The following is a 23,155-nucleotide window of genomic DNA, read 5'->3' on the forward strand; positions in this document are numbered from 1 at the left end:
ATAGTTGAGTTGGTTAGAAGGAACTAAGCTTTAATACTCACTGACAAGTACAAGAGCGAAATGGGATGTGGGACAGACTGGACTAATCTGCTATACATACTGGCAAACCAGGGTAGGGGGCGGGCCTGGTGGGGGTTATTGTGGGTCACCCCGACTAGGCTGCAGCTCCCATTGGTTGATGTAAGGGCCGAGTATGTGCTGGGCAGAACCAGACTGGACTGCAACACCCATTGGTTCCAGTGCAAGTCGGGACTGAAAACAGAACAAACCCAGCAATGGAAACCACCAGCTGATCATGGTGATGGACTGTGCCTGGCCCTGTGCTTGCTTGAACATACAAGAATCTGGTCTGGGAATACCTCAAAGTTTCTTTGGAGATCTCCCCAATCGAACTGCTGGACTCAGAACCCTAGCCAAGAAAAGACAGAGGACAGAACAAGTCAATCAACCACCTCAGTTATAAGTTGGCAGCGAAATACTGGGCAAATGAAGACTCTATGATGGACTGTGTCAATCAGTGGACGACCTCATCGAGCGAAACTGGCAGCGATTCATAACTGGAGAACTATTAAAACCACTTGAGCAAGGATCTCAGAGCATGCCCCACATCCGGGACTTGGGGTGGGTGGGAAACTGGGTGGGGCTTCTCCCTCAATATCCCCCTTTACCTCAGATACATGATGGAAACAATATGGACATAATACTATTACCCACTTCCCTACAGCCCCTGAACCTTTTTTTTACCATAATTAACTATGTAAAGATTGTCAACAAGAATAAAAAAAACTAAAAAAAAACCTGTGTCACATAATGCAATGTAATTAATAATAATAATAATAAAATCTTCAGCATAAATCAAAGAAAAAGAATGAGTTTGAGTGGACTAAAGTTGTGGCATAGTAGATTAAGCCATTACCTTCTGTGCCGGCTTCTGGTATCAGAGCATCAGTATTAGCGTGAACAGCTGGACTTCCAATGCGGTTTCCTGCTGATGCTTCCAGGAACGTAGAAGGTGATGGTCAGAGAATTGGCTCATTGCAACCCTGAGCAAGACTTAGAAGGCATTCCTGGCTCCACTGAGACATTTAGGTTATTTGGGGAGTGAACCAACAGATGGGAGATTACTTGCCATCTCTCTCCCTCTGTTTCTCTGCCTTCCAAATCGAACAAATAAGTCATCAAAAATGATGTTTACATAAGCAAGACAGAACCCAGTCACACCAGCATATCTGGCAGCAATAGAGTGAAGTTCTGGTTTCCGGTTAACCTCAGCTCTAGTGATCTGCTAGAGGTCTCCTGACGACCCATTCTGACCTTGAAGACCATGTTCATGCAAAGTGTCATCTGAAATTCAGGTAGAGGGAACATTAGCAGGCTGAAGTGAAACTAGAACCCCAGGAAAGAGCACAGAGAGGGTAGCACGTAGGGAGGCTTTGGGAGAAAATTATGGGTGTGATAAACAATGGGTTCTGAGATGGAGCTTTGGCAAGAAGTGATAAAACATGATCTAGTCATGACTCACTTTGTAGTCTCACACCAACTACTTCCTCCTGTGTGCAAACAGGGCATGTGAAGTCCTTCACTCCCATGTAGAAACAGCAGGAACTAAGAGCTTTGGAAGTCCCCAGATACCATCCCCCTTGTGTGAGTTCTGAATTCTCAGTGCCTTCTCATTTCCTGACTCCTCTCTCAGACTTCATTCGTGTGTACAAGTGAGGAGTAACCAGCAGATGTGTTCTCTTTATGTCTTCATCCTGAGCAGTTGTGTCTTACAAGGAGCCATTTCAAAACTGTGTTTTTTACTTGAAAGTGTGAGTGACAGGGAGGAGAAGAGATTATCTATCTGCTGATTCACTCCCCAAACATGCACAGCAGATATTGCTGGGCCAGAGTCTAGCTGGAAGAAGATTGCATCCAGGACTCCAACAATGGTAGCAGCAACACAACAACCTGAGCCCTCACCTGCTGCCTCCCAAGCAGGTGGATTGGAAGTGGAGGTGGGGCTTCATCACAGGTGCTTGGATATAGAATGTGGTTGTCTCAAGGGCAGCTTAACATGTGGTGCCATGGCAGCTATTCTTTGCTTGGACCAAAGGACTAAATAAAATCTCCTGAGTCCAGTGCTACCTTCTTCCCTGTGCAATGTCATTAAACCTTGTGTCTTCAGATTCGTCTTCTGATTCTTGATTGCAAAGTTCTGTCAAAGACGATGTTCTGCACTGGAGCAATGGGTGAGAACTGAATTCCCATGCTTCTATTTTTTGTTCTCTATGTGATATCCTGCAGGGGACAGATGTATGGTCTATGGAAATTCCCATAAATGTGTATCCCCCCTAAGTCCTCACAGTACCACCATGTAGTAAATTATTTACTTTCCTATGTTTTGTTTAGACTTCACACAACTTAGGCTCAAATAACATTGTTTAACATAATTTATTTAACATCTGGTGTTTGTAGTTTGGCTGCAAGCCTGTGTGCTGCCCACTTTGGCAAGAGTGGGATTAGCTTAATGATGAATCATTTCCGCTAGTGTTGTTTAAACACAAATATTCAGTATAAAGCTCTGCTAATCAAGAGGACAACATAATTCATCGTAGAGAAAAAAAATCAACTGAATTACTGAAGAATTTCTAGACAGTATCAGGTATTTTAAACAATTATATGTCCATGGTTCATGCTGATACATAGATATTATCTTAAATTTATATATTCATTTTTTTTAAATTTTAGTTGTTAAGCACATGCAATTAACACATTGAGTAAGAAGTATAAGTTTATGTTTTCCTTTTCCATATAGTTATTAAGAGACCTACTAAGTTGTTGTCCTAGTCATTAGGCTGACTGTGGTTGGTTCTCACCCAAGTAGCTCTTTGTGGACCTCTGCTACACTAGATAGCATTACTTCTGTGGTTCATATAACCTAGAAAAGCAGCAGGTTTTATTTTCCTAGTTTAGTCTTTACTTTCCTTAGGTCGGTCTGCTCCCTTTCAATTTCTAAATTTTTATTCCCAAAACCATTATCTCATAGACCTTTATTATGTCCTCTCAAGCATGCCAGCATCCTTGATTATCTTTCATGGAATAGATAGAAATGACTTTGGTCCATCCTATACTCTTATCTGAAAACCAACACACCACTATTCTGTCTTCTAGCTTTCTCACCACGCCTTCCAGAATGACTGTTCACAAAACTTGCCTCATTTTTAGCACCACGTCATGTTTGCTCATTTATGCCAAGAACGACATATACCTGCTGGCTATAGTTCACACCTCTTGCGGTACCAAGTGTTTACATAACAGGATGGAGAAGCACTGTTCAATTGTTCTGTTTCTTATTGCATTCCCGTATTTTACTCTCTGTGTGTAAACACTTCTTTTCTTATGACGTGCCATTTGTGTGACTTCCAAGCTGGTACTGCAGATTTATCAGGATTTAGAAGTCATTTCACAGGCTTTTCTCTTCCAAACCCTCTTTTCTGAGATCATCTGTAGCAAAGACAAACCCTATATAACCCAATAACAAAGCTTTTCTCTCTCAGATCTGTGACACTTGGTAGTATTTATATTATGTCTTCTTAAGCTACCCAGAAATGGATTCATGCTTGATCTGCTTATGGTTCTGAAATATGCCACCTTTTTTAAAAAAAGATTTTATTATTATTGGAAAGCCAGATATACAGAGGAGGAGAGACAGAGAGGAAGATCTTCCAGCCGATGATTCACTCCCCAAGTGAGCCGCAACGGGCCAGTACGCGCCAATCCGAAGCCGGGACCAGGAACCTCTTCCAGGTCTCCCACGCGGGTGCAGGGTCCCAAAGCTTTGGGCTGTCCTCGACTGCTTTCCCAGGCCACAAGCAGGACGCTGGATGGGAAGTGGAGTTGCCGGGATTAGAACCGGCGCCCATATGGGATCCCGGGGCTTTCAAGGCGAGGACTTTAGCCGCTAGGCCACGCCGCCGGGCCCGAAATATCCCACCTTTGCATGATACAGTTTAAAGAGATTTTGATTTCTAATTCATTTGGTAAAATTACTGTTTTTGATTTTGGCAAATTTTTCATAATTGATAAATACTTGAATATGTTCTTATTCCGATATTTATCACTCATATGAATATTATCTGTCTAGCTTTCTAGACATTTACCTGAATTTTCCCTCCTACACTGACACATTGTCATGCAAATACTAATATATAGATACAAGTTTGTACATTCTTGTGTATCTGTGTAAAGCACCAGCTGGAGCCCACACTGGTCCAACCAGATGGAAGTACGCATGTACTGGGAAAACAGCTGAATGGGTGGTTGTTAAGAGTTGTCAGGTTTTGATTGTGAATGGTCTGAAGAAGGGACACCCAATGTAAGTCATAACCTCCCAAAGTTTAAATGGAAGCTCTCTTTGACCTCTATCTCCCGATTAATAATTGACAGTGTGACCTGCAGAAGGTCAGTAGCTGTGTTTTAAGTCATGCAAGTTGGAGATTTTTGGATTTCCAAGGGCCAAAAACAGAATGTGACAAAAATGTTACCTCAGTATGCTCGCATAACATCACCACAATGCATGTTTTGTTTACAAAAACATATCCTTGACATCCATAGTCACCTGTATGTTCCTTCCTTATGACTTTCTCTGCTTAATATATGGTTTTTTTTTTAAAAGAAAAATGGTTTTGAGGAGCAATATATGCCTCCTAAATTATTTGACATACCATTCGTAGTTATTTTAGCTGACATGCTTTCTTTCTGCTTTGCTTTTCTTTTTGACCACTTTCGAACAGTAGTTCATTCCTTTAGTTTTACATACATTTTCAGCAACTCTAAGTTCATTATTTTGCATTTGTTCAACTTGGATGGAAAGGTTTATTCCTGCTTCTGGTTTTACCTATTAAATATGTTGGCAAAGACATCCAGTTTACTCCTGAAATACCTCTCCTAGCCCCAAGCCTTCACTCCTGTTAGATGACTGTACTCTTATTTTGTAGAAAAGTGCTTTCCATTATGTGTGTATGTCTTCACTGCAACTTGGTATTTGATTATCCTATATATGTAATCATTTGTAACGCATCACTTTCTCAATCTCAGTTCATCTCAGTTCCAGTGAGAACTGTCTTCAATTCTCACTCTGGAATTTTCTCCCTTTTCCTTGAATCTATAAAGCAGCTCATTTTACTTTTAGGAAAATTTACCCTGATACATCTCCTTTTTTTCAAAGTACATTTTCTTTAAGCAGTGTGTTTCTATGCATACTGTACTCAGCCCTCGCTGCATACCTCTGCCTTTATATCATAGAAATTACCCATGACTTCATTGCTAAAAACAAAAACCACTTTATGGTTATTATAGTTAATATGAGGGATATATTTAGTGCTGATGGTCAATGAATTTATTTTAAGATTCTCTTCTACAAAAATAGCTCTGTCACTCCTCTCAGCATTCTGGGTAGAGTTTTTAATGTTTGTATTAATTGTGTGCAGCTGTTACATGTTTGGTTTTATGAGACCTGTCATTTCTATTGTATGACCCATAGACTACTAAACATATTTAATACAATTTTGTTTTTCCCAACTTTTGGAAAGAACGTTCACACAGCTATTTGGATAATTTCTGCTTTCATTATGCCTTGGTAGAAAGAGGAATATGTGAGACTGTTGTTGGAATACTATAACAAAGATAAACTTGGTATTAGTTACAGCTCTCCAGAGGAACAGGACCAGTAGTTTGTGGATGGGAGTAGTGCAGAGACATTAATGTTGAGGAACTGGTTTACACGCCAGTGTTACTGTGTATGTCTGCATTCCATAGGGTGGGGGTAGGTAATCAGGCTGGACATCTAGAGGACAGTTGCAATTGTTCAAGGGCAGTCTTCTGGAAGAATTATTTTTACCCAGTTGGAGGTCATCTCTGTTGTACTGAGGCCTTCAACTAATCACAGACACCACCCATTCACATGATGGAGGGTAACATGCTTTATTCACAGTCTATATATTCAAAGGTAAATGTCATCTAAAACTACACCTTACAAGTATCTAGAATAGTGTGTGAACAAACATTTCATATTACAACCGAGCTAAGCTTACATATATAATTCATCATCAGAAATTTTTAGGAGTCCAAATCTTACATCCTTCAAACTATTTATCAGTTCTTTAACATTTAGTTACGTTTCTCTTCCAAGCTACATTCAGATGTGGCTTAATTCTTTATTTGCTCAACACAGGATTAACAAGTTGTGTGAATAATTATTGTCATTCATGCATATTTTGTATAAATGATCACAACTGATATAAGCATAGATTAACGACTTAACTGGAATGTGACAAGAATAAGGAGGATAATCTATCTTGGATTGTGAGTCAACTTTACTGAGAATTTTTTGCAGAAAGATAAAAGTACACACAATTACATGTATGCATATTAACCTTACCAATGTTCTTTCAAGTAGCTGAATTGGAAATGAGGACAATGTTATCAGTTTCTAAGTTTCTATTGGTCCTAATTAGGACCTAGAATCCACCTGATCAAAAGCTGAGGAATCAAGTCTGAAAGCCAACTTTAAACTTGTGCAGGACACTCAATGTCTTGCCTTCATTCCCAGATCACTAAGGTCCATTTTATTAACTTTGAATAACCTTGGACATTGTTGCTAATGTCAGAATTTCTTACTTGGTAGGCTCAGTCCAGGATTTCTGATCTAAGAGATTGATGATTCATTTTCCTACAAAGGACCCTTGGGAGGATTTTCTTAATTATGAAAAAGTAGATGGAGTAAGCATATGTTTTTGCTATGATTTTTTAAAAATAAAATAACTTCAACATATTTTGAGTATGCAAAGAAAAATCTTTTTAGATAAAGTGATTGTTTATTTAAATAAAGCCTTAAGTTAAAAAAAATCGCATCTCTGATAGTTACTTCTATGTATCATTTTGATAGGGTGGTATATCTAAAAACGTATTCGAAAAATTTCTAGATGTGTCTGTGAAGGTAGTTTTCGGGTGAGGTCAACATTTTGAAACAGTAGAACAGGAGCAAAGTAGACTACGCTATTCTCTGTAATGTGATTGGGCCATATCTATTCAGTTAAAGGCCTGAATAGAAAGATGAACCTCCAAGAAAGAATGAATTTTGCCAAAGGAATACCACTGCAAATGGAATGTAATATCAGTGCTTTCCTAGATCTCCCATTGGTCAGCATATTCTGTAGTTTTGTGTAACTTAATTCTTGAAAAAAATAAAAATCTCAATCATTTTTTCTATGAGTTCATATAGGAATATATTTTATTCCTGGGAGAACCATGAATAAGACCCAAATAATCAAACTTAGGGAATATTTCAGGGTTTAATGATCAGTTACAAAAGCTGTTAATTAAATAACGTGAAGATAATGGGAACTGATGCTGAATATCTGGGATTTAGATTAAAGAAAAAACACTTCTGTGTAACTGAGAGAAGCTTCAGACATGAAATAGTATTTAGTTCCTGTTGGTAGCTCCTTTAGACCCAGGTATACCACAATGAGCAAGCTCGGGTTAATAATAACCAGTCGTGTCAATGTGAACTAAGAGGGGCTAGAATTGTGGTGCCATGGTAAAGTCAGGGCTTGGCAGATCCACACTGCACATCAGGGTGCTGCTTGGGCCCAGGTTCCACGAAGTGTGACCCAGCTTCCTGATAGTGCAAGCTGGTTATCTAACTGCTTGTTTCCCTGCCACCCACTTGGGAGAGTAAGATGGAGTCCCTGGTGCAGCCCAGTCTATTGTAGGAATTTGGGAAGTTAATCAGCATATGAAAGAACTCTTTCTCTCTGCTGTATACCTTTCAAACAAACAAAAGAAAACTGAAGAAATTTTTTAAATGAACTAAGCACCTTAGTGTGGTGTTTGAATCACCCTTTCTGACAGGAAAGGTCCAGATGCTGTAAATACTTCTGCATTGATAAGTCAGTTTCCTTCTGTGTGATAAAGCAATTACAAAAACAGCTCAGTAAGAATCCAGCACTCTTTCTCCCTCTCTGTTTCTCCCTCCTCCCCACCACCTCAGTATTTTAAAAAGGCATGGCATTCTTTGACTATGTGAATGCGTAACAGTTGTTGAATAATCTCCAAAGTGAAAGGGTCTGTTAAAGGGCTATGATGAGCTACTTGTTAAAAAGATACAAGGGACCTAAAGGATTACTAATAACATTGTAAAAGGTAGGTGTGTGTGTGTGCGTGTGCGTGTGCATAATTATAATGAGTATAAAATATTGCCAAAATTGTAAATCACTAAATTTACTTATTAACAATCGTTAATAAAAATTGAGGAGTAACACTGCACTGTGCAGAGTTTAAGGAGCAAGAGATGAATAATTAAGGTAGCCAGAGGTGAATAATTACTGAAAAATTACCTATCCTCATGGAATTTAAATTCAAGCTGTGGAGGTTAACTGAGGTGGTGAAGGGTTGTGGTCAGAATAGATTTTCATAGGCAGGGAGATAATGATGGTAAACATAAACCTCTTTGCACTATGATTTATAAATGGGAGAACTGAGATTTCTCTGTGGGAAGTCCACCTTTGAAGTCAAACGTGATGCAAAGCCAATAGAAAGAGAATGCCTCTTGAACCCTACAACTGCCTCTGCAAGTGCACGTGTGTATGTGTCAGGATATCTCGGTTTTATTTGTTTTCCTGTTGTGAGAGAGGGATTCCCATCATAGGGTTGTGGCATGGCTGAACACAATGACACATGGACTTAGCAGATGATGTTAATGACAGTTTGTGCCACTAATTCTCACAGTACAGAGAAAGAGGAAGCCATATATCATGCAGAGGCCTATTACCCTTGCTCTTGGGCACAGTGAACAGTCAGAGTTATAGGACTCGGACTTTGTAGTATTTTTTGAAGATACACTTATTTTTATTGGAAAAAGCAATTTACAGACAGAAGCAAAGACAGAGGTCTTCCGTTCATTGGTTCACTGCCCAAATGGCTGCAAAGGGTGGAGCTGAACGAATCTGAAGCCAGAAGCTTTTTCCAGGCCTCCCACATGGGTAAGGGTTCTAAGGCATTGAGCCATCTTCCACAGCCTTCCCAGGCCATAAGCAGGGAGCTGGATCCCAAGTGGAATAGCCAGGATGTGACACTTGGAAGGGGAGAATTAACCACTTGAGCCCATTTGGCAGACATTGTAGTATTAAATGGGTGAGGTGTCTGCTGTTTCCTGTCTCTGTATGTGATTGTCTTACAAGAGCAATTCTGTATGTGAGAACTGAAACTCACTACTCAGGGCTAAGCAGGAACTGTGCCTGGTCTGTGTAATGAGAGCTGTTTGAGAAGATTTTATCCATGACAACAGAATGAAGAGCAGGATTTTGGGGGGACATTCCAGACCCACCTAAATTTTCCTGACATGTCAAGACACACATATTAGCTTATCATTTTAGTCCTTACATCATATGGGAGCAAGAATAAGTGTAAAGAGTACAGAAACCATAGAAGAATAACATGTATAAAGATAGGAAATAACTATCCTCATTCTGTTTGGAGGGCAGCGTAATCTATAAAGCTTTGCTTGAATTAATCAGGCAATTGGTGCATCCACTTTGATCAGATTATTCATTGCATTTAAACTTAGATGCAGTGTGATAAGAGGAAAGATCCCTTCATGTCTCAAGGATCTACTGGAATATATTATGTCTTAAAGACATGCTAACAATTCAGGAATAGAGCAGTTTTTTTTGTTTGTTTGTTTTTTAAGATTTATTCATTTTATTACAGCCAGATATACAGAGAGGAGGAGAGACACAGAGGAAGATCTTCCGTCCAATGATTCACTCCCCAAGTGAGCCACAACGGGCCGGTGCGCGCCGATCCGAAGCCGGGAACCTGGAACCTCTTCCGGGTCTCCCACGCGGGTGCAGGGTCCCAATGCATTGGGCCGTCCTCGACTGCTTTCCCAGGCCACAAGCAGGGAGCTGGATGGGAAGTGGAGCTGCCGGGATTAGAACCGGCGCCCATATGGGATCCCGGGGCTTTCAAGACGAGGACTTTAGCCGCTAGGCCATGCCGCCGGGCCCAAGTAGAGCAGTTTTTGATCATAACATCAAAACCTACTCAAGAAAGCAGACCTTATATAAACATAGTAATGGGAAAGTGATACTCAAATCCTTTGCGATTCTTTTGTGAAAATGTGTTTACCAAGCTTAAAAACAAATACCTTGCTTTTCTTTGGATCACACTATGCATTACCACAGGTGGGAACATAATAATTTAAAATAGTAAGCCCTCAGACTTTAAACTGGTTTGTTCACAAAAGACCTGGAGGTTACTCTTTCTCCTTCTCTGAAAATCAGCAACGCATGACTTGTGGTTCCAAGGGCTTGTTTGCTTTATAAAGAATGATCCTGTCTCACTCGGTCATTAGTTTGGTGTGTAAACGTTGGTTCAGTAGCTACTATTTTCTAGGCCCTGTGTTGAAGTCTTGAGGAATTAACAATAACTGTTATGTTCTAAAGAGAATTATCAGCGTAGGACAGGAAAACTTGTCTGAGTTCTTTTGTAAAATATTTGCTCCTTCCTGTTTATTTTTGCATGATTGTTAAATTATAAAATGCCAATGGTTATCTAAATTTAACATAAATGGTAAAACTACTTTTATTCCCACCACACAAGAATAGCTTCTCTAAATATATTAGAATTTGTTTTGTTTTTTTACTCAAGTAGGTTTCTAAAGTTTGTATTTAGTTTCATTTTACATATAACTTTATTTCCTCCATTTTGCTCTAATAGAATATTTCAGTTTTATAAAATATGTGAAATTGTAGAATTAAATTATGGACTAATATTTGAGTATTTCTGTAATAATTTACGCACTCATCTTCATATTTTGTAAGTTTTCAGTTTTATCTTCTATCACCAATGTCATCTTGATGCATTAAAGCCACTCTTTTTTTCCAGATATCTTCTTTAGGAAGATACTTGGAGGTTCAAGTATTTATTTACAATATAAGAAAATATGCTAAAATCTTAACTTTGACAGTCTATTTTTTGGACATTGATCTCAAACTTTGTTTATTCTATTAGTCTAAGTGTAAATAAAGCATGATCATATACATTTTCAACAGACATATGACATGTTTATAGAGCAGCAAGAAGGAATTCAGTCAATCATGATAGAGCCTAGGTTTCATAAAACCCAATGCTGACTCCATTTCAGGGTATTTCTGGGTTCTGGGAAAGCAAATATGTGCTTCAGCATTCACTGACTGCCATTGGGTTGAGCAAATGGTGTTTCTCTGTTCCAAGGCCAGTCCTCAGAGCATAGTGCCAGGCTTGGATCTGCATGTTTAAATTTCATCCCTGTTACATCCAGAGCTATTCCAGTGTTTAGAAGCAGATTCCTTGGGAGGCATTCATCAGGTGGTACCTCATCATTGACTTTAAAAGAAACAGGAGGGAAAGCAGAGGATATAGAAGCACAAATGCATTCATGCTGCCTCTTCTGTCTCAGCCATGCTAGCCACAATGCTTTCAGCAGGGACAGTCCTCAGAACTCCCAGAACTGTGAGCTGGATAAAGCTCCTTTCTTTATAACTTGCGCCCAGTCTTCACATTCAGTTATTAGCTACTTAAAAAGGACCAATCCCAAGAATAATATTGTTTGAAATAAAACCTGAATCAAGAATCTAATGCCCTGTAGTTACAGTGGTCACAGAATTCAGAAAGGACCCATTTTCTTAGGAGACCTTCCTTCTTATATGTGTTCTGCAGATTGGTGTGTGTCAGTGCAAACTAACATACCCATTTCAATATCCCATCAGTCACTGGTTTCTTTCTTTCCCCTTGGCCTGAATCTGGAGATAGCAGATGGTGACTAAATTATTCTCTTCCATTGGCAGTCCTGAAAACCAACCCCATTGGCTGTTTATCTTATGAGATATTCTTTGGAAAAATCCTACTGGAAACAGAAGAGTGAGGATTCAGGGAGGGAAGGAGATGCTTGTGAAGTCCCCTAAGGCGGGTTACAATCTTACACATGTGCAGGTAGGTCCCTTGAATACCCTTAGTGAATGGAGGCCTTGGGAGGGTTGCTCTCTTGGTTGTGAAGCTGAGGAAGTGTCTCATGGAGGTTCTTCTGTTGCTTCCATCCTTGCCCATCCTAAAAAGTTTTTAAGACCATATATTTCATTCTTATAAATTGATGGTTTGAAATCGTTACTTTAGATATTACTTTTAAGTCTTAGAATAAAATAAATAGGAAAAAAACACAGCAATTACATCTGCTTAATCTGATCCAATCTATGAATCTTAAGCAATTGTCACAAGTGGGCCTTTGTTTCCTTTCCTTCATCCTTTTACTCTTAGGTTCCTGGTTCATCCACTCCAAAGAGGAGTCCAATAACCATGCATCTAGGGCTATTTTAAAATATCCAAGTAAAATGAAAAAAAAAGGAATTTATTGCAGTACAAAAAAATTTGAAAGCCATATGCATTGAATTAATGGACACACCATGTGTAATAATTAAAAGATGTGTCTTGTTATTTTTGAAAGACAAAGCCGTTGAACTTGGGTGGAAGAGGCAAGAAATGTATAGTTTTAGTCCTGATGTCTGAAATGTTCAGTAACTAGATTTGGAATTCCACGTTGGTTGTTAGTCCATGCTCTCATGAGCACGAGAAGTAGTTCTTTTCATTGAAATAACTCTACTGTGAGAATGTGCTTCAGAGGAGATGGGATGCAGTTTTGCTGACCATAGATGCAGCTTGTAGTAATACCTTATTCTTGCAGTTATTTCTATTTCAGACTAATTTTATCAGTAAGAATAAGAATGGCTGTATCAGTCAGCTTAAGCAGTGGGGAAGCATTCGAGCAAATGCCTGAGTCCTCAGGCTACCCTTGATAGATTCTGTTTGCCCTTTGCTAGAATGAGTTGAGCAAGCTGCTTAATCTTGTAAATCCATACAATCCATACAGAAAATACCACTGACTCTATCTTTTGAATTTTTAAAATATTTTTAAACCTAAGTTTTTTCATCTACAAAACAGGAGAGAAATGATATAACACAGAAGTGTCAAAAGACTAATGATCACATATTGTAATCAATATGATTTCAAGCATACCAGGCTGGGAGACAACCTACATTTAGCAAGCAGGCCCTTTATTATTGGCTATTTTGTTAGTTGCAGTGTGAGTCCTGGGCCTTCACAGTTGAGTCACAGGAACACAGTGACAGATCCTGAAATTTCTTTGGAGATTTCCTACGTTGGGTCTTGAAGGCCTTTTCCCTTTCTCTGGTTGTCAGTTACAATACACAGATATCCCCAAGGGTCTGAAAGGCTTCTGCTGCTTTTGTCTATCAGAGATTTTTATTTCAGGATGCTTTAGGAGCCCTGGGAGCCTCACTGTGCTGGAACAAAACCTAAGATAATTAGAAATTGATTTATGAAACCACATATAAGGGTATATACAGACTTAAACATATACATTGCATACATAACACACCCAGGATGGCTGATAAATAGATGGCATATTTATTCAGACACTCACCCCAGCTGGCTCTTTGTGACTTATTGAGCTTTAGTCATATAGTGGAGGACTGCTACTTTGGAGTAAGGGAGTACAGAGAAGGAAAAAAAAAAAAAACAGCAGTTTATGATAAAGAAACCTGAGAGGCAGGAGGTGGCCGGGATTTCCGCCTGCTGTGCCACTGCTGCAGGACCACAGCCCACAGGTTGAGTAACACCTTTGGTAAACACTTCCTGAAGCCCAGGCAAGAGTGAACCAGGGAGTTTCACTGTGTCTCACTTGAGAGGAGACGGGGCAGATGAGCCGCACAGGTCTGAGTGTGAAGGGCATGCAAGGAGCTTCTGGAAGCACCGACATGGGGCCAGGGCTGCTGCTGACACTCACCATCGTCCTCTCTGCAACACCAGGTAGGCGTGGGGCTCTTTCTCTCCGGGTCCGGTGGGTTAAGCAAGGCAGTGAGCTTCTCGCTTAGTATCTTCTGGTAGTTTCATTGTCTGGGATATTTTGACTGGTTGGGATTTAGTTCTGTTTTTCCACCCGTGTTCCTAACCAGTTGGACTGGTTTCTGATCTGTTATTTTGGGGGCAAAACAGGGGCACAAATATGAAATGAAGGAAAGGAAATGAGAGATTTTGATTTGCTGTTTGAGAATATACAGAAATGAAAGGGAAGATATTAAGCAGTATAACCTAAATAATAATATTTGAGACAAAAAGTGACTTGGTTAAAATTCACTCTGGCAAGAGAATGTGTCAAAGAGGCAGCAGATCTGATTGCATATCACGGTGTGTAAATTTTTGAAACATACTATTATTGGAGCAAGGTGGGCTCCCATTTCTTGGGATTGCACATTTTTTCTGTACAGTCTTTTCAGTGCTGGTGATAACAGGTGTGACCAATTAAACAGCTCACCAATTTTGTACTAATAAGTCACTGTGAAACTTGAAAAATAGTACTTGAAAAATAGAGGTGATAATTCACCTCTATTTTACTGGTTATATCAAATGTTGAATGTCAGAGTTGAATATTACTACTTCCCATTACATATGGAATGTCTCTTCACTTCTGGTAAGTGGTCAAAATTAGATTTTGGTTACATTAGATGGGACAATATATTTCTTCAGTGTATTTCTATTACAAGAGTTTATTTCAGCCGACACATTAGCTGCATTTCTTGGGTACCTTTTCCTGGTAAAGCAGAGTCTGCGATATCTGTGTTGACCTGGGAATAAACAAAAATTATCAACGACTTTCCTCCCCCATGTACCTATTCCATACTTTGTAAGTAAAAATGATTTTTCTATCCCTCCTTCCTAGTATTTTTAAATATTGAGCTGATTGTAGCTATTTAAATTATTAATTTAAAATTCCTACTTTGTGAGCCCAACTTAGTGGGAGGGTTTCTTTCTCACATTCCTCAAAATTGTAGGGACAACATTTTGAGACCCCATTCCTGGCTGATGTGTAAGAACTGCCTGAATGCTGGTTTTCTTTCTCTTTTTTAAAAGATTTATTTTTTATTGCAAAGTGAGATATACAGAGAAGAGGAGAGACAGAGAGGAAGATCTTCCCTCTGATGATTCACGAATACTGGATTTTCTTCAGGAGAGTAAGGATCAGCTGAGTCCACTGGGGTCTGCACATAGCACAGCTGAGTCCACTGGGGTCTGCACATAGCACAGCTGAGTCCACTGGGGTCTGCACATAGCACAGCTTTCTCTGTGACGTTCTTCTCCATTCCTAACCTCCCTCCCAACGCCCCCCCAAATCTGTTTTTCTGCTTCCCTGCAGTACACGTTCACAGTATGGCACCAAGAGGCACAATGTCTCAGAATTTTTAATCTACATGTGGCATGACTTCACCCACACAGTGTGGAAACAAGTACCAGAACTGGTAGATCAAGGGAGCTGTGCCTTAATCTTCCATCCGGAATGGAAAACTGTTCCCCCTTTGAGCTCCCACCTTCCCATTTCACAGATATTTCCTTGGCCACTGAAATATCAGTCTTATTATTTTCCCTCATTTTTTATGTGGCTTATTTTCTAATCAGAATGGAAGAAGTGAAGCAATGTCCAACACCCTCCTCTTCCTCTTTGGTCCTTTCCCCTGGACATCCAAAAAATACACATGTGCTCCACTGACTGTGACTTCTACCCAATTCTTGTGTATTGAAATAAAATAATGATGCGAAACAAGGCCAGCTGCTTGTCAGGATCTTCACAATCCCCTGGTGACAATGACTTTCGGGATTTCATTCTAGGAGAAGAAAAGGAACACATTTAAAAGGCTGTGATGGGTATTGTGTAGGAAGGAGTAAAACACCAACAAATGGGAGAGGTTGGTGGTACTCCTGAAGAAAATTCAGAGTGGAGAGGGCTTTTCACAGTCTTTCTTGCCTTCTCATCAAACTCCAACACTCAGAGTACAATTTTATCTTCCTAGGTAATATAATAAATTAGGGTTTATATCTTCATCAGTTTTTTTTCTCAGTTCTACTGAATGAAGTTTAAAATACCAAGTGCTTGCTTAATTTATTACTTGGAAGGCACAGTTACAGAGAGGTGGAAACACAGAGAAAAACAGAGAGAGATCTTCCTTCTGAGGGTTCACTCCCCAAAGGTCCACAACAGCTGGATCTTAGCCAGTGTATAGCCAGGAAGCAGGGGCTTCTTCCTGGTCTCCCATGTGAATGCAGGGGTCTAGGTCCTTGGACCATATCTGACTGCTTTCCCAGGCACATTGGCAGATGGCAAAACTGGAAGTAGAGTAGCTAGAACCTGAACCAGCACCCATAGGGGATGCCAGTGGTGCATTACACTGGTTCCAAAATATTAAGGTACTTTAAGAGGTTGCAGAGTCATAGAAAGTCAGTCAGTGTACTGGCTTTGGCAGCACATACACTAAAATTGGAACAATACAGAAAGTCAGTGTTATTGCATAAACCTTTCACCATGTTTAATGTAGTGTGAGTTAGGAAAAATATCCCCTTATACCATTTTGGACAAATTCAAATACATGTAAAAATACCAGTAGTATGTATCAATAATGTCCTAATCTCCAAAATGACCCCCAAAGCATATCAAATTGAAAGTGCAGACCAAGATAAATTTGTTATATTAATCTTGCTTTTAAGTTTTCTAAAACTAATGATACATAAAATAGCTATCCAACTCAAAACTATAATAATATTTTATTTTCTCTTGGTTCATTTTTGCTGCTTAAATCAATTTCACATGAGTTCTGTAGGAGAGGAAAAGCAAGCATTAAAATAGATTAACAGAACATATTGTGTTACACCTTGGATCTGTAGAATCCCTGGGTAGCAGTTAGCAGTGTTTGTTTTGCAGTTTTCAGGATAATTAACCTGATGCTTTTCAGCTGGGAAGAGGCTGCATCATCTCCATTTAATTTGAGGATGAGCTAACCAAAAAAATATTTCGCTTGCAATATCCCCATAATTGCCAGGAAATTTGCTATATGTCAAGTCCGATCATTTCAGAGATGTTTTCTTCAGGACAGTAGGGGGTCTCTGCCAGAAACTGTATCTGTTCTCTTTAAAGAATCCATCCTGTTGGAAGGGTACAGAAAGAGCTGGGCATCCATGCAGACTAAGGAAGGGGGACTCGGCTAAATTGTTTTGCTATGAACTTTGTATGGTTCTGTCTGGTTGCCACTTGCAAGTGTTTGCTGTCAGTGAGCTGTGTGTACACTTGACAACTAATTTACATATCTTGAGTTCAGTGTTAAAAATCAGTTAATAATTTCTGATTTCATGAAACATTAAGATACAGACACTAACTCGGAAACATGGAAATCAGTGTGCATATTAGGATATGTGTTAGCTAGACCGACACACTTTTCCTTCACACTCTTTCTGAACTAGGCGTAGTATATTACCATTTTCTGCTTTTATGCAAAAAAATTAGGTGGGTTATTATTTGTGACCTTCAGGCAGCATTGACTATTTCCTGATGTTACGGATGGAAACCAGGAATGCAATATTTTAAAGAGTTACTCTGGCTTCAATCTTGGTGAAACAGGACTTTCATGTGCTCCTTATTAACTAATTGCATTGATTAAACACTGTAAGACACTAGGCAGCATATTGGTGCCTTATGGTATGCCTGTTTTGTATCTCTGAATTAAAACAGGCAGCAGGGAATTGTGCCAGGATCATCAGTTAAATTTCTGGCAAGAGTAATTTTCTTACCTCTTGACATCTTACTGTTGTGAAATAACTTGAAATGTTACACTAAATGTAAAAGGATCAACCTAATATCCCTTTACACTGTTGAGCTTGTGTTATAAAAACTCCTATAATTTTTTATTATTTCCTCTATCAAAATTAATGAAATGGTAATGACAGGTATCCAGTGACAAGAGGAAATAAGTAACTGAGCAAACCTGTGATGTCATATTTGAAGTGTGACAAGAGCATTTTATCACATTGGTAATGTTGACCTCTTCAACTGACCATGGCCTCTTCCCAGTGGTTATACTGGAGTCTTTATTCACATATTATAAACTACATGAATTAAAGACCAATTTCTATGCTCCCTCGTTTTAAACAGAAAATATAAACCAAATTTAAAAAATTAAAGTATTTTGGTACCAGGGCCGTGGCTTTAAATACTTTTTAAAAGATTTATTTATTTTATTAGAAAGGCAGATATACAGAGAGGAGGACAGACAGAGAGGAAGATCGTCCCTCTGATGGTTCACTCCCCAAGTGACTGCAACGGCTGGTGCTGTGCCGATCTGAAGCCAGGAGCCAGAAACTTCTTTCCAGGTCTCCCACATAGGTGCAGGGTCCCAAGGTTTTGGGCCGTTCTCGACTGCCTTCCCAGGCCACAAGCAGGGAGCTGGATGGGAAGTGGAGCTGCCAGGACTAGAACCGGCGCCCATTTGGGATCCAGGTGCGTTCAAGGTGATGACCTTAACCATTACGCTATCGTGCCGGGCCCTAAATATTTTTGAAACTGTTTCAGAATAAATCTTAAACTGCAAGAAAAACTATTTTTTTTATTACTTTAATACCCCATTTTTGACAGTTTTAGCTGATTTGGTCCCTTTTTATATCTCTAACAAATACAAATAATGGCAGTTAGCAGATAAAAGCCATTTGAGCATGATAAAAATGTGACATTATTTAAGTTTTTCCTTTAATTTTCAGGGGTAAAAAAAGCCAGGTTTTACAAGTTTTGACCCACTAAGTTCTAACTCCATGGGTTTAGTCTGTGACTCTTGCACCCCATGTTCGAGTTTTAATTAAAAGTTCCAGCTACATTGTTTCCAGTCCTGAAAAGGGCAATTGAAAATTTTTCCAAATGTGTGGGACTTTGACAGCACCATGGAGATGCAGCCACTTGGAGAGTAAGCCAGTGGATTAAAGATTCATCCTCTTTCTTCCTTCTTTTCTTCCTTCCTACTCTCTCTCTTATTTTATTCTTTTCTTTCCTCCCCTTCCCCTTTCTTTTTCCTTACTTTTTTTTTCCTCCTTTATCTCCTCCAATTCTTCTATCTTCTGTCACTCTGCCTTGCAGTCAGTAAATAAAAATAATTATTTTTCCCTTCTGTCAGTGAAGTAGGTGTACAGTCCTCCAGGATTAACTGATCAATAAGTAATATATATTATCTCCATTATATTGGAGATTATATTTAGAAAACAAAGGTTTATTCCATTGCTAATGCCAAGCCATTCTTTTTTTTTTAAGGAAAAGATTTTATTTAACTTTAATAAATGAGAGTTATGTTCCTATAAACCTCCTTGCATTTATAAAATAATCGCTTACAAATTTTCTTTTGAGAGGGTCAAGTAATATAAACTTGCCTTTCTTCATTATTTCAATTACACAGACTCAAGAGTTGAGATTTGTTTGAATTGTCCTGATGGAGCAAGTTATGTGTTGTTTGTGGTAGAGTATGCGAGCCAAACGTTATGGCATTTTGTAATAAAAATAATTTAGCATATGAAGTTATCTCCAATGAAATTTAAGATACTTCTCTTTAGTAAACTTAAATACATGATGTGTTTAAGGAAATTTCTTTATGAGGCCAAGTAGCTGATTTTAAACTGTGTCTTTTTTTTTATTAATTATTTTGCATTATGTGACAGTTTCATAGGCTCTGGGAATCCCCCCACCCCTCCCCATGCCCCTCCCCCCTGGTGGATTCCTCCACCTTGATGCAGTATTACAGTTCAAATTCAATCAAGATTCTTTCCTTGCAAACGTATACCAAGCATAGAGTCCAGCTACTTATTGTCCAGATGGGTTGAACAGTTTCTTGGGGAGACTACTTCTGGTCCGAAGTTAGAGCTGGTAGAATATCATCCCAGTCAATTAAGAGTCCCAATATAACATCAACAGCAATTTGCAACATTATGGAATTGACATGGTTTTGAGTAACCAGTATGTTAAAAAAAAAAAAAAAAGCAAGTTCTTAACCACAACCTCTGATTAGCTCATTGACATTTCAATTTTAGTTTCTATACAGGACCAGGCCAAGCCATTCTTTAATGTACTATTAGAATCTCGTGCAGGCCAATGTAGTGTGGTAAAATGGATTAAGCTGCCTCTTGCAGTACTGACATCTTAAATGGATGTGCATTTGTGTCCTGGCTACCCCATATCAAATCCAGTAACCTGCTAGTGAGCCTGGGAAAGCACTGGAAGATGAACTGAATTGTTGGCCCCCTGATGTCATGTGGCTGCTGGCTTCAGCACGGCTAAGGGTGGGAAGACATCTTGAATCTTTTGCAAAAGGCTAGTTGAATCCTCTGGAAGGCCTGTGAGCAGTTGATGTGGAGATGGACAGTAAACTTCCTGGTCTACAGGTTTAGATAAAGGACTTGCTAGAGGAACTGATTGTGTACTGGGAGCTATCTCTTGCTGTTGAAATGTAAATGGATTGGAACCCCATCCTCTGATGCCTATGTGACAACCTACTTTTGAAAGTCTGATGCTGTGAATAAACTTTGGCTATTGACCATCAGTCAGTACTCCACATGTGTTGTTATCGGCTCTGTGCACCAGGTCCATCACTGCTGGACAGTGAACAGCTAAGCCTTGACTGCTGGGATCATTTGAGGAGTGCAACAATTGTATGGAAGACTCTCTCTCTCCTTCTCTCTTTAATCTTTCCCTCCCTTCCTCCCTCTCTATCTCCCTTCTTACCTCCCCCTCCCCCCACTCCTGCTCTCTCTGCTCTTTCTCTCCCCTAACAAGGCCTTGGGACCTGTACCTGCATAGGAGACCTACAGGAAGCTTCTGGCTTCTGAGCAGCTCAGCTCCAGCTGTTGCAGCCAACTGGAGGATGAGCCAACGGATGGAGAATCTTTCTTTCTGTCTTTCCTTCTCTCTGTGGATCTGATTTTCCAATGAAAATTAAAAAAAATTTTAATCTCTCTTCTCTCCCTTTCTCTTTCTGCAACTCCACCTTTCAAATCCTTTTTTAAAGAAATATCTTTTAAAATTTAAAAAGACTCTTATAGTGACTTGGTGTCTTAATATATGCCATTGCTGTTGGCAAATCTAAGAAAATGTATTAGAATCAGAGATGGCGTACATTATTTTATTTTGAGGACTTTGGTTTACATGGTGCTTCTATGCAGTTATTCTGGGACTGATTGGCTTCATAGTAGATTATTTTGCTACTGCCTTGATGATGATGATGATGATGATATTTGTGTATGTATACACTACTGCTATGTCCTCATATAGCAACCCATTGCTATATACCTCTGAAATGGGGAAATTCAAGAGATGGTTTTGTGGACCACAATTGTGGTGCAGTAGGTCTATGGGCACTGCTTCCAGTCTCAGATGCTAAATTTCTGAAAGAGCTCTCTGCTGGTGCACCTGTGAAGGCAGTAGCAGATGGTTCAAGTGCCTGGGACTCATGTGGTGGACCTGGATGGGGTTCTAGGCTTCAGGCTTCATCCTGCCTTAGTTCCAGCTACTGCAGTTATTTGGAGTGAGCTGGTGACTGCCTTTTCTGCTGTCTGTAACTCTGCCTTGCATGTAAATGAATCTTTTTTTAAAAAAAATGTTTCTGCTAAAGAGAGAAATACAGGTTCAAGACATAAGAGAAAGAGGCGGGTTCTGATTTGTGTTTGTATTGATTTTTTTTTTAGTATCAGTATATGAATAACTGCAAATAATCACTGAAAGCATGCTGGTGGCTTTGATCACTTGGAATGCAAAGAAGGATTATCATAACCAACTGATCTGGTTCAGTGATTAGCCAAGAACTTCTCTTTTGGATAGCTAAGTCTGTTCTTTTCTCTCCCTCTTCCCCCACCCCCCCAACCCCCTGCTTCCCCCATCTCAGTAAATGCTATAAAAGAACTTCCTGTGATAAAGAAGTATGAAGTGGTTTATCCAGTAAGACTTCATCCAGTCCATAAAAGGGAGCTCAAAGATCCAGAGCAACAGGTACAGCTTTGATCTATCAAAGAATCTTGATTTGATACACATTAAAAATGGGAAATGAGAGACACAAGCGAGATGTTTATATGTTTATATTTTAATGGATCAGGTAGACTTTGTGACTGTTACATTTTGAGGTTAAGTGATACTTTTATTTTTATCCTTTTCTTCAGATTTCACTTTTACCCAGAGTTCTACTATTAGCTTCATTTAACAAGTTAGTGGTCTGTGACATAAAATAAGCTCTCCAGGATTGCAGATAAATATTTTAATCTTTTATGAGAATTTATCCTATGTACCTGAAAAAAAAATTCAATGTAATTTCTTTCTTCCTTGCTGTCTGGTTTATCACCTTGTCATCACAGGAACACAATAATTAATTCAGAGGATAGCTTTATGTTCATATCTTAGGTTTGTCAAGTCTCTCTGTAAATTTAGTTGCACAAAATGATCTCTTCAAATTCTTAGAGATAAAAATAATTCTTACAGTACATGATGAAAACTTGCAATAATTCCTATGAAACTTGAATCAGGAAATCGATTTCAACGCCCTGCTGAAGAATGCTGTAATGTGATCCTATGTAGCCTACAATATTCTACTTCCTATGATTAATTTTCAAGGTTTACTATGACTTCATGTCCCACATTTTTTTTCTTCCTACATTCCAAAAGAATTAATTTGATTTTCCCCACTGGTGGAATCTCATCTCCTTTCATCACTGAACCCCAGGCTTTCTCCCAGTCCTGTATAATCTTCCATGTAAGGGTTGTCACATTTTGCAAATAGAAGCAAAGGAAACCTAGTTATATTTGAATTTTAGGTAAATAGCAAATATGTTTTTAGTATAAGCATGTCCCAAATGTTACATTAAGATTTGCATATAAGATATTTGCTGTTTATTTGAAATTCAAATATAATTAATGTCTTCTATTTTGTATGGCAGTTTTATGTGACTTTGACATCTATCTATAACCATTCCGAATTCAGCCCTAGTTATCTTTTCCATGATTCCCCCTCTCTCCATATTTTTAGATATGTGTCCCCTTTGCTGTGTGTCTGACACTTCAGTCTTGCCCTATCAAGGTTACCTACTTTTTTCATATCATACTTATCTGAAGAATGGATCAGAGAAATTATATTTTTGTCTGCTACAAAAATATAATGTATTTTTTCCATTAAAAGTGTATCTTTTCTTTCTAGCATGTTTTCTCAGTACTAACAC

General features: G+C 39.0%; 1 protein-coding gene across 18 annotated transcripts in view; it reads left to right on the top strand.

The window, feature by feature from the left end:
* The window catches only part of ADAM28 (ADAM metallopeptidase domain 28), a 227,465-nt gene that overhangs the window by 165,702 nt on the left and 38,608 nt on the right, over nt 1-23,155 (top strand). For 5 of the 18 annotated variants that reach the window (XR_009246286.1, XM_058670026.1, XM_058670029.1 and 2 more), the window contains exons 1-2: nt 13,630-13,909; nt 21,835-21,938. Coding sequence is in view for 8 of the 18 variants with exons in the window: in XM_058670026.1 (XP_058526009.1) it covers nt 13,801-13,909; nt 21,835-21,938 (213 nt within the window). In the remaining 10 variants the exon portion in view is untranslated. Of the gene's footprint in view, nt 1-13,626; nt 13,910-21,834; nt 21,939-23,155 lie in introns of those variants that run through there. The other 13 variants (XR_009246284.1, XR_009246285.1, XR_009246283.1 and 10 more) reach the window with 5 other exon arrangements.

This window comes from Ochotona princeps, chromosome 11 (assembly GCF_030435755.1).
Source record: "Ochotona princeps isolate mOchPri1 chromosome 11, mOchPri1.hap1, whole genome shotgun sequence".
NCBI lineage: Eukaryota > Metazoa > Chordata > Mammalia > Lagomorpha > Ochotonidae > Ochotona > Ochotona princeps.